The sequence below is a fragment of the Oreochromis niloticus genome, linkage group LG9 (genome assembly GCF_001858045.2).
Source record: "Oreochromis niloticus isolate F11D_XX linkage group LG9, O_niloticus_UMD_NMBU, whole genome shotgun sequence".
Taxonomy (NCBI): Eukaryota; Metazoa; Chordata; class Actinopteri; order Cichliformes; family Cichlidae; genus Oreochromis; species Oreochromis niloticus.
Window position 1 is genome coordinate 3,524,793 of NC_031974.2, and position 12,927 is coordinate 3,537,719.

Consider the following 12,927-nt stretch of genomic DNA (forward strand, 5'->3'; position numbering starts at 1 on the left):
TCATCCATCTTTGGATTGGTGAGGAGGAGGAGGAGACGTCAAACAGCAAAGGAGGCGTCAGAGACGTCACGGGAGTCGGAGGTGTTCTGTCAGAAATGAAAAGCAGGATCGTTCTCACCTCCATGAGAAGAATAGAAACACGTTTTTAAAAAGAGGACGTGAGCAGTGTCCTGGAAGCAGCAGAAGTCTTTCCTCTGCTGACTCGTCTGCTCAGGTTTCACCACATCACTAACTGATGCTGGAATCACACCTCTGCATCCAGTCTGAGTGTGGAGTGTCTCCAGTGGTGGCGTTACACATGAGTTGCTGGTTTGATTCCAAACAAACCCATAAAAGTCTCCATCAGACATGCAGAGCGAGGGAAGCGGCTGTGCGACCTCAGTGCCGCCAATGCTGCTGCACACATTTATACAGGCGTCACTGCTGAGGTCGTTCTGTTCGTTCTTTTCCTCATGATTCAAAAAACAGCAGCAGCAGAAGAGAGACGGACATGGAGCAAACAGCAGGGCCGAACGGTGCTGACGTGATCTGTAGTTATAGCAGTAACCTACACTGCTATAGACGTGATCTGTAGTTATAGCAGTAACCTACACTGCTATAGACGTGATCTGTAGCTATAGCAGTAACCTACACTGCTATAGACGTGATCTGTAGTTATAGCAGTAACCTACACTGCTATAGACGTGATCTGTAGTTATAGCAGTAACCTACACTGCTATAGACGTGATCTGTAGTTATAGCAGTAACCTACACTGCTACAGTAACCTACACTGCTATAGACGTGATCTGTAGCTATAGCAGTAACCTACACTGCTATAGACGTGATCTGTAGTTATAGCAGTAACCTACACTGCTATAGACGTGATCTGTAGCTATAGCAGTAACCTACACTGCTATAGACGTGATCTGTAGTTATAGCAGTAACCTACACTGCTATAGACGTGATCTGTAGTTATAGCAGTAACCTACACTGCTATAGACGTGATCTGTAGTTATAGCAGTAACCTACACTGCTATAGATGTGATCTGTAGTTATAGCAGTAACCTACACTGCTATAGACGTGATCTGTAGTTATAGCAGTAACCTACACTGCTATAGATGTGATCTGTAGTTATAGCAGTAACCTACACTGCTATAGACGTGATCTGTAGTTATAGCAGTAACCTACACTGCTATAGATGTGATCTGTAGCTATAGCAGTAACCTACACTGCTATAGACGTGATCTGTAGTTATAGCAGTAACCTACACTGCTATAGATGTGATCTGTAGCAGTGCAGGTTACACTTTGCTGTTTCCCACTTACTGAAGTTTCCATTCATCTCCAATAAATCTGAGAGCTCCGATCAGATCTGACGTCACACACAGACACACACACACACACACAGACATGCACACACACACACACAGACACACACACACACACACACAGACACGCGCACACACAGACACAGACATACACAGACACACACAGACACACACACAGACACACACAGACACGCACACACACACACACAGACACGCACACACACACAGACACACGCACACACACACAGACACGCACACACACACACAGACACGCACACACACAGACACGCACACCCACACACACAGACGCACACACACACAGACATGCACACAGACACGCGCACACACAGACACAGACGCACACACACACAGACACACACACAGACACGCACACACACACACACAGACGCACACACACACAGACATGCACACAGACACAGACACACAGAGTCTCATTTCTCTTTTGGATGAAGTAAAATGTTAAATGAAGGTTGAACGGTGAGGTTTGCTGAGCCCAGTGAAATCAGGGTTGGTGTTCCTGATGTGACGCTCAGGCCTGAGAGCACATTTACATTCTTCCTCGTCCTCTTCCTCTTCCATGGGAAATCATTTAGACTTTCTGCCACATTCACGTCATCTCCTGACGCTCGGTGTGCAGAGCCGCTCGGAGCACACCGATGTTCATCAGTCTGTCCTGTTCCTTTTTTTAGCTCCCTGATAAAAGATTCGTCTGCCTGCTCTGCTGGGACTTCCAGGTCAGCGAGCCCTGAATGCAGGTCGGGACGACACTGAGAGTCTGACAGCCGAGAGCTTCACTTTCACTTTCATTTGAGAAACTTTCTTTCCGCTGCGGATTTTCTCTGATCCATTTTCGTGCCTGTGTCAGTGTGACACCCTGCTGCGACAGGTCGAGGTAACACCTGATGGATGTGCTCTGCAGTGGGCTGAGGCGAGGCACAGGCTGACTGTCAGGGTTATTAGACAAGTTGTAAATAGACGACATGAATCCATATTTATTCCCAGTATAACAAAAACACATTAAAGGTAGAAACTGTGAAATGTTTAACAGACATGAGCTGATTTTGAGTTTGACCCATGTGAGCGAGCTGCTGACAGCTGATCAGCTGCTTCCTGTCCCAACTTTATTCAAACTCAAAATGAGCTCATGTGTTTCCTAACATGTTACAGTTTCTCATTTTAAAGACTTTACATGTTTTCTGTGTTCTGCTGTGAATCAAATAGGAGTGTATGACATCAGCAAACATTGCATTCTCTTTTTATTTACACAAAGACCAAATTTATTCAGTATTACAGATGAGTTTAAAAAGTAAAAGCAGATGGAAGAAATCACAGTCTGTATTCAGAGACTAAAGCTGCACCGGAAAGCACACATAATTAATCACAGATGAATAAAATATCAGTGAGATGTGTTCTTTAAAAAGAAAGGCAGACAGGCGTGTGGGCGCTAAAGTTTAACCTTTGACCCAGGTTCAGTCTTTTTTTAAACTCTCCACGGCCGAACCCCTAATGCGTCAGTCGTAGTGTGTCCACATTTCTACATGTTGTGCAAGCAGGTGGAGGGACAGGAGCGGAGAGGCCTCCTTTCCTTCCTCCACCAACACTCCTCACACAGTTCAGCATTTCAGTCCAGGCGGTGTCACCTGTCGCATCAGAATCAGCTTTCTCTTTCTCGGCCGACAGCTCACTCATTCTGATGCATCGGCGGCTCCGCGCTTTGTGTTCACGTCTTTTTTGCGCTGATTCTGAAGCTGCAGGTTTTTCTCTCTCCAACCAAATTTGACTGAACCAGCAGCAACAGAAGCTCCAAACTACGCTTCACATAAACATCGTCATGAATTCTCTCTGACTTTTGCTGTTTTGCTTCCACCAGGATAAAATCACACTTCATGCACAGCTCTCTCTCTCTCTCTCTCTCTCTCCCCCTCTCTCTCCCTCTCGCTCTCTCTCTCTCTCCCTCCCTCTCTCTCTCTCTCTCTCAGGAACAGTTTCCCATCTCAAATCTTTGTTTCCTGCATTATTCCCTTGCTCATTACCCACCAGTGTACCGTTGTTTACAGCGCTGTCGGCCGCTGTCTTTTTTTGTTTTTTACTTACTTACAACAAGAAAGCCTCATTTCTGCTGTTCAATACTGAACAAATGTAACCGTTTTAAACTTGTGCCAAACTGCACTGTGATGCTTGTTTGGAAGCAGAAGTGACAGTTAGTGGATAAAAGTAAACTATCAGCTAATTCTGGAGAGCTTGATTATGAAACTGCATACAGACAGACTGTATGGGAGAATCTCACAGTAACCTGCTGAGTGCTCAGTAACATCCAATCAAAATCCTCAAATTTTACCCAAGCTGGAGCTCCACCTTGTTGGGCGGCCTGTTACCACAGTGACCTCACAGCAGCCATGTTATTGGTCACATGATCTCATTAAAAATGATCCAAAACGCTCCAACAGCACAAACACGTCCAGACGTCCAGCTCAGGTGAAGCTAGCAGACAGCTAGCAGCTACAGCCACCTGTGTCACCATCCACCTGTCAGTCAAACAGGCCACGCCCCTAATAATGCAAACTTTTAAGGTTTAGTCAAGTTTAACATCCTGTTTGGGTCAAATCATGGAGAATGATGCTTTTATGGAAGCTTGAACAATTATAAATGACATGTCTAGTCCCTGTCAGGACTCTTGCTGCAGCATTTTGGATCAGCTGAAGGCTTTTCAGCGAGTTTTTAGGACATCCTGATAATAAAGAATTACAGTAGTCCAGCCTGGAAGTAATGAATGCATGAACTAGTTTTTCAGCATCACTCTGAGACAGGATATTTCTAACTTTAGAGATGTTGCGCAAATGGAAGAAAGCAGTCTTACATATTTGTTTAATATGTGCGTTGAAGGACATGTCCTGGTCAAAAATGACTCCAAGGTTCCTCACAGTGTTACTGGAGGCCAAGGTAATGCCATCCAGAGTAAGAATCTGCTTAGATACCATATTTCTAAGATTTTCAGGGCCGAGTACAATAACCTCAGTTTGATCTGAATTAAGAAGCAGAAAGTTAGCGGCCATCCAGCTCTTTATGTCTTTAAGACATTCCTGCAGTTTAACTAATTGGTGTGTGTTACCTGGCTTCATGGACAGATAGAGCTGGGTGTCATCTGCATAGCAGTGAAAATTTATGCTATGTCTTCTGATGTCTGCTAATAATAATAATAATAAGTCCTCTGTTGGGGCTGTAAGAAAATAATCTAACAGTAATGAGTTAGAATCCATTTATTCTGAGCTGGATGAGATTAGACTCACTGAGATTAAAGCAGAGGAGTGAGAGGTCAGGACATAATGGTCCCAGAGTGTGTGTGCAGTCTGTGCTTTCAATGCAGACTAGTTTGCAAGTGTTTATTAAGATTGAATTACTGTTTATAATTATCAGTGGTTGTCATGGAGACTTGTGTGTGATAAAGAAGTGAGGATGGTGTTTAACAGCTGTGTAATAAATCCCAACAGTGCCAGGACATTATGGCTGTTATGTGTTCATGTCAGCTAAAACAGGATGTGGTGATAATAAATGTTTCTCCACAAAAATGAGTTTGTGTGAAACTACCTCTACAGACCAATGCAGTTTGTACATCAGGCTGGGAACTTTTAACGTTGGAGTCAATTGGACTGACTCACTGCTGCCTCTGCTGGACGTCAGGGGAACTGCAGCTTCATTTTTTAACCCCTGAGTTAATGTTTGCTCCAGATTTATCTCATGATACATATAAAATAAAACATAATGACATGCACCCCCTCCTGCACACAGCACAGGTTAGACGATGCAGTCAGTGTCTGATGTTTGTAACTGTTGTTTTCACAGGTGAAACACAATCGCCTCGTACAGGAGATGAACCATCCAACAGCAGGACGCATCGCTGTAATCGGTCAGCACGCACACACACAGACACACACACAGACACACACGCACACACACACACACACAGACACACACAGACACACACGCACACACACACACACACGCACACAGACACACACACACACGCACACAGACACACACACACACACACACACACACACACACAGACACAGACACACACACACACACAGACACACACACAGACACACACACAGACACACACAGACACACACACACACACACACAGACACACACACACACAGACACACAGACACACACACACACACACAGACACACACACACACACACACAGACACACACAGACACACACACACACACACAGACACACACACACAGACACACACACACACACACACACAGACACACACACACACACACACACACACACACACAGACACACACACAGACACACACACACACACACACACAGACACACAGACACACACACACAGACACACACACACACACAGACACACACACACACAGACACACACACACAGACACACACACACACACACACACACACACACACTGTCCTCTCTGTAACCCTTCGCCTTCAGCTTTTGACACCAGTTTGGTAAACGACATTTTCCAAGAACACAAACAAATATTTCCCATTAAAACCACAGGATTGTGTTCATCTGACACACAGACACACACTCGTCCACAGGGACTCTCCTGCTTTGATGGATCTCAGCATGTTTCCACTAAGAGGAAGCTGTTTGTCCACCAACATGTATTTACTGTCTAATCTGTCTTCTAACCTGTGTGTGTGCGTGTGTGTGTGTGTATCTGGCCGAGCAGGAAGACATTCATAATGACCAGAGGCAGGTCACAGTGTGTGTGTTATAGTACTTGTATGGATCCTCGTACGGTCTCATCCTGGACTCAGAGGGTTGGTGTCAGTCGCAGGTCTGTCGGCATACTTGGTTCTGATTTTTAGCTGGTGGTGACATCGGGTGAAAAAACGTCCCTTCAAAGCAAACGTCTCAAACACAGCAAGGCTGCTGCTCCATTTCATGCAGTTGGAGTCATTGTGGTGTGGCTGTGGTCTCCAGCCGCTGTCCTCTGGTGTCATTACTGAGATTCCACCAGCTGAGGAAACAGCCAGTTCTGCTCAATAACATCAGGATGGTTCCAGAAACATAATGAAAGAATGAGTGATTATCTTCCCGTGGACAGAGCCGTCCATCATGGGGTGCTGTTAATAACAGGACAGTTATCTGAATCTGAGCAGCCAAAGACCAGCTCCACACTGGGGGGGGGCTGTGGTTCAGTAAAATGAGCTAACAAGGAAAGATGAAAACATTCGGAGAGTCTCAGACAGAAATCGAAAACAGTGCCTGATCAGAGTCTTCTCCCTGTGCTGGACTGGGACATCTCTGGACACAGATTCATATCCCTAAAGTGATTGCTGTCTTTGTGGCAGTGAAACAGGTGGCACCAGTGCATTTAACTTTCTGCTTTGTTTATGTGCTGGCTCGACGTGGGGGCTTGTTTCATATAAGGAGGCGCTGTGGCACAATCCAGTTGTTAAGTGATGACGTATGAACCCTGCTTCCAGCTCTGAACTTTGTTTTTGGCCTTTATTGGACAGATACAGTGAAGACATGCAGCAAAGGGCGGCGGGTCGGACTCAAGCCGGCTGCTCTACAGCTATACAGCATATGGTTGTGTTTTAATTCTTTGCATCTTGTTCTGTTTAATCTGAACAAGCCCCTAAAAATAGTGAGTGATGACTGTCGACCTCTCTGGGTTTTTATTACCAATATTCAATTCAACGCTCTGTTTTTAAAACGCTACGATGTAACGACAGCCCAGCGGTTTGACAGACACCAAATATTTGAACGTGTTAGACAAGAATGACTCTGAGGCTAACAAAGATTAGGATGGGTGCATGAAGCTGAGGACCAGAGTTTTCATAGCCAGAATCCAAACGTGCAGCAGTATGTTCATGACTGACCTCGTGCTGGCGATGGGTCCTCTCAGGTGTTCTGCTGACTGATGTTTGGTCCATTTTCAGCATCTTTGTTGCTGCCCATCAGGGACCCTCAATGAAAGTTAACATGAGGGGAAGTAAGTTAGCGTTCATCCTCCAGCCTCACTGTGCTAATGTGCTGCTAATGTTAATCATTATTGAGTTTGGGAACTGAAGACGAGCTTGGCCGATGAAATCAGACCGAAGAGGCGGATACATGTGAGCTGGGACGATAACGTAATCAGTACTCATAAGATAAACACGTTTGTCACATGTATGTTAGTGATGTGTTCCCTCAGGTTCTTTTTAAACCTTTCGATTGAAACCAGAAATGTTCAGGAAGTTTCATCACTGCAGATGCACTTACACTCTTTTTCCTGCAAAGACGGAGTCCTGATGGGCTCAGTGAACTCAGAGCAGAGCTCTCCTACATGCTTCATTCACCCAGTCACATTCACACAGAGCGTTAATCTGTGCCTAAACACACTGATGGAAGCATTATGACCTGACGTTCTTCCCACGGATACCTCAGCATGTGGACCAGATTCGTCAGGGATCTATCCACTGACCATCCGATTATTAGGCGACCCGCTCTTCCACCTGAGCCACAGCCAGCCAATCACAATCACATGAATAACGCTCACAGAGAGTCAGGTTTGTATGTTTCCTGCAAACTGAACCTCAAACTGAAAATCACCGTCCTGACTTTGTGGCCGAGTCCTCACAGTGTGACTGCAAACAGATTTATGTGCCCACAACATGACCAACACATGTGCACACACACATCCTGCTAACATGTAACATGATGTCTCACAGCCTCCGTTTGCTCTGTGATCCTGTTCCCTCATGTGATTTACACCAAACCATAATGTGAGAGGAATCTGTGTGTGTGCGTTTGTGTGTCAGCCCATTCACAGCGCTAACAATATCCTTTTCTTTGCTCTGCACTTTCCTCTTCTGTGCATCTCTGTTTAGTAAACAACACCAGACACAAGTGTGTGTGCACATTTGTGTGGTGTGTGTGTGTTGTCTGTACCTCGGAGGTTAATTGGGCGTGAAAACGTGCTGCTCAGAACATTCATTGGCCGACCTGTTGATGGCACTGCTCTGTTTGTGACTGTATATTCATGTGTGTGCGTGTGCTGTTTCAGAGCCAGGAAATAGCTCAGAACAAACAGTAACAGACTGAAACGTGATGGAGGCAGCGAATAAAAGCAGGACACAAACCAAGCTATTCAAGCTAGAGCCAGTGCAGCCTGCAGGCAGCGCTAAACACAAACCTGAGGACGGCCCACTGGCCCTGCCGGTCCCAGTAACCAACCACAACCACCTGTAACTAAGCAACCACAACCACCTGTAACTAAGCAACCACAACTACATGTTACTAAGCAACCACAACTGCATGTTACTAAGCAACCATGACAACCTGTAACTAATTAACCACGAACACCTCTAACTAATCATGACAACCACCTGTAACTAAGCAACCAGCAACACCTGTAACTAAGCAACCACAACTACATGTTACTAAGCAACCATGACCACCTGTAATGAATTAACTAATTAAGTATAACTACCTCTAGCTAATGAACTACAACCACCTGTCAGTAATCAATTATGAGAACATCTAACTAGTCAAATACAATCATCTCTAGCAAGTCATCATCCACAGCCATCTGTAACTAAGCAACCACGAACATCTGTAACTAAGCAACCAGGCACAGTTGTAACTAAGCAACCACGAACATCTGTAACTAAGCAACCAGGCACAGTTGTAACTAAGCAAGCACAACCATCTGTAGCTAACTAACCAAGACCCTCTGTAACCAAGGATACCAAGATCATTTGTAACCAAGCAACCAAATTCTAAAAACCTGTTTCTAAAAATGTTAAAAAAAACAAAAAAAAGTCCTATGTGATCAGGATCTGGTTTGTGTCCTTTTTCAGGACACAAGTTCAAAATTACAATTGTTATCTCTAGTAACTGTGATACAGAGTGATACCATGTATAATTCACAGGTTAACTATATAAACACAAATTATAACATCATTAGTTGATAAACATAAGCTAAACAGTTAAAAGAGATAATATTTACCATTTATTAACAATGATCGTATAAACATCATTAGAAGTAATACTTGTATATAATTTCTTGAGCACATTTCTTACCACAAACCTCACTGACCACAGACACAAAGAAAACTGTCAATCTTTTTCCGCCTCAGTGGTTTGATTATTTCTCCTCCTCGGTTTTAGCACAGAAATGCAAAAGAATGCAATCAGTGAATAACAGGATTACATAATCTTATTCCATAACACCCTGAACACACACACAGTCAAACATGACACTATGCGGGCAGATACACATACACTTATGTCATCTTGCACGAGTGGCCTCAAACACACACACACACACACACACACACACACACACACACACAGTGTGAGAGTTCGGCTCATTAGGGCTGTTCTTTAAAAAAAAACAGCTGATTGTTGTGAGTTTCCTAAAATAAAATGTTTGTTCCTTTTCCTCCTCGCTCACTTCCTGCCTTCATTTTTTCTCTAAAACTAATTTAACAGAAAGAAACGAAACGAAACAGGAAGCTGAATTCATTCAATAATCTTATATGAAATCAGAGTGACTCACAGATGGTTGCTGGTCCCTCCCCGATTATAAGAACACAGTTCATTTGATGTTCCAGGTGACACACACACACACACTTCAGTAACTTTATATACTTTAGATTTATATTTAATTGGCTTAGTTGTTTTTGTAAAAATATATTTGCAAATAAAGTCAGTCTAATTTTTATGTTAGTGTTTCTCTGGTCTGTTTTGTTTGTCCCATTAATACTCTCTGATTTCAGTAATTTCATTACTGAAAATTACTGAAAATCAGAAGTGATTACTTCCCACAGCAGTTATTCTAACAACAATAAACTCTTTGTACCACATTAGCTGCAGCGATTTCACTATGTGGGCATTTTGCTTTAGTTCTCCCACTGTAATCAGTTTTACACTGTCTGGCCACACCATGAATTACACTACACACTGGTGTCCATGACCTGTTACCCACTGAAAACAGCTGGAACTTTATGCAACCACAAATGTGATGAAAGAGCAGGAAATTGTTCTCCAAAGTGTGAGTGAGACCAGGAACATGAACACAAACAGGTGAAACATGGAAAGCAGTGGACAAACAAGAGAAGGAATGCAAAGATGAGAAAAACTGAATGAGTGGGATTGAATCTGCATTTCCTTTCAGACAGCACGCGGCTCTGATTCGCCGTCTCTTTTTGTTTGTTTGTCTTCAGGTCCAGCGGTTCGTTTCAGCAGCTTCTCTCCAAGCGGCCCAACACCCCCTCCTCTGATTGGCCAGCACACCGTGGAGGTGCTGCGAGACGTCTTATCGTACAGCGATGACATCATAGAAACCCTGCTGGAGTCAAAAGCAGTGGTTCAGAATAAAGTCTCCTGATTGGCCGAAAGAAAAATATTTAAGGAGAGAAAGGAAAAGACAAAAACTGATCATTTTTAACTGATCACTAGCTTTGATTTTAAAGGACAGATGACTGATCATTAAACATTTAGACTTAAGCTGCTGCTCAATAACTAAGACTGAAGATAAGTTCATATTTCCATTTTTAAATGTTTTTTAAAATTATTTATGAACTATTTCTGCATACGGAGTGTTTTTACACAAATATGAAGCTGACTTTTCTAACATCTTTGTGTTTTATGACACTAAAGTAACAGAAGGACAACATTACCGTAACTCTACAGTATCTCTACAGTAACACTACAGTAACTCTACAGTTACTCTACAGTAACTCTACAGTATCTCTACAGTAACACTACAGTAACTCTACAGTAACACTACATTATCTCAACAGTAACACTACAGTATCTCTACAGTAACACTACAGTATCTCTACAGTAACTCTACAGTAACACTACAGTATCTCTACAGTAACTCTACAGTAACTCTACATTATCTCTACAGTAACACTACAGTATCTCTACAGTATCTCTACAGTAACTCTACAGTAACACTACAGTATCTCTACAGTAACTCTACAGTAACTCTACAGTAACACTACAGTATCTCTACAGTAACACTACAGTAACTCTACAGTAACACTACATTATCTCTACAGTAACACTACAGTATCTCTACAGTAACTCTACAGTATCTCTACAGTTACTCTACAGTAACACTACAGTAACTCTACAGTATCTCTACAGTAACTCTACAGTAACTCTACAATATCTCTAGAGTAACTCTACAGTATCTCTACAGTTACTCTACAGTAACACTACAGTAACTCTACAGTAACTCTACAGTATCTCTACAGTAACTCTACAGTAACACTACAGTATCTCTACAGTAACTCTACAGTAACTTTACAGTATCTCTACAGTAACACTACAGTAACTCTACAGTAACTCTACAGTATCTCTACAGTAACTCTACAGTAACACTACAGTATCTCTACAGTATCTCTACAGTAACTCTACAGTAACACTACAGTATCTCTACAGTAACTCTACAGTAACTTTACAGTATCTCTACAGTAACACTACAGTATCTCTACAGTAACTCTACAGTAACTTTACAGTATCTCTACAGTAACTCTACAGTAACACTACAGTATCTCTACAGTAACACTACAGTATCTCTACAGTAACTCTACAGTAACACTACAGTATCTCTACAGTAACACTACAGTATCTCTACAGTATCTCTACAGTAACACTACAGTATCTCTACAGTAACTCTACAGTAACTTTACAGTATCTCTACAGTAACACTACAGTATCTCTACAGTAACACTACAGTATCTCTACAGTAACTCTACAGTAACACTACAGTATCTCTACAGTAACTCTACAGTATCTCTACAGTAACTCTACAGTAACTTTACAGTAACTCTACAGCACACTGATGATTTTTGTCAGATGTTCAGGTCAGTCTTTGAAACAATACGATACAAATACCAAAAAAAGATCACACCCTCATGACCTTATAAAGTGTTTCTCAAAGCAAAAGATGTTTATTGCACCTTAGAGCTGTTTATGAATTTGCTTTTAAATAAAACTTTTGAATCATTTCATGACCCGTGTATGTGCATGTGATGTGACACTGCAGGGGACTGATGTCGTGATGATTTACTGGAATGTCAATTATAATAAATCGCCTGCAACAAGTTTCAAGAAATGAAGTGAAACGACTGACCTGGAAGCAAGCTTCTGGAAAATGTCACCTGACTGCTTGTCTCTTTGGTTTGCTGTCCCCACATGACCTCACCTGTGGGGACAGGTGTTTCTGAGATTATTGACTCGGTTAAAGTTAGACACTGGGTGTACTTGTTGTTTGATATGCAGCCAACACTGTTGGACGATGGACACAGTCATGGGTGAATGAATGAGGATCACCTGAGCTCAAAGGCGAGGTGGAGACTGAATGCAGAAAAACTCAGGCATTGTCTCGTAGAAGAAAGATGCTCTGTTCTTTAACGTGGGAGAACTGTTTAAAAAATATAAATATTATGTTTTATTGATAAGAAACTTTGCAGTTTAAGGTACGTATCACATGAGAACACATGCCCCTGAACAGGAAGTCCCAGATTTTCTCCCTCCACTGATTTCTGATCAAATCAAGGCAGAAAAACAGATCCGCCCACAATGGTGCAAATGTGAA

The 12,927-nt window shown here is 42.7% G+C and overlaps 1 protein-coding gene across 3 annotated transcripts in view; it reads left to right on the forward strand.

Moving 5' to 3' along the window:
- The window catches only part of sugct (succinyl-CoA:glutarate-CoA transferase), a 78,325-nt gene extending 65,988 nt beyond the window's left edge, over window positions 1-12,337 (forward strand). For 2 of the 3 annotated variants that reach the window (XM_019353125.2, XM_019353123.2), the window contains exons 13-14: window positions 5,170-5,233; window positions 10,541-12,337. In XM_019353125.2, the coding sequence (XP_019208670.1) occupies window positions 5,170-5,233; window positions 10,541-10,704 (228 nt within the window). In that variant the 3' untranslated portion in view covers window positions 10,705-12,337. The remainder of the gene's footprint in view (window positions 1-5,169; window positions 5,234-10,540) is intronic. The other variant, XM_005461851.4, reaches the window with a different exon arrangement.
- The last annotated feature ends 590 nt before the right edge of the window (window positions 12,338-12,927 follow it).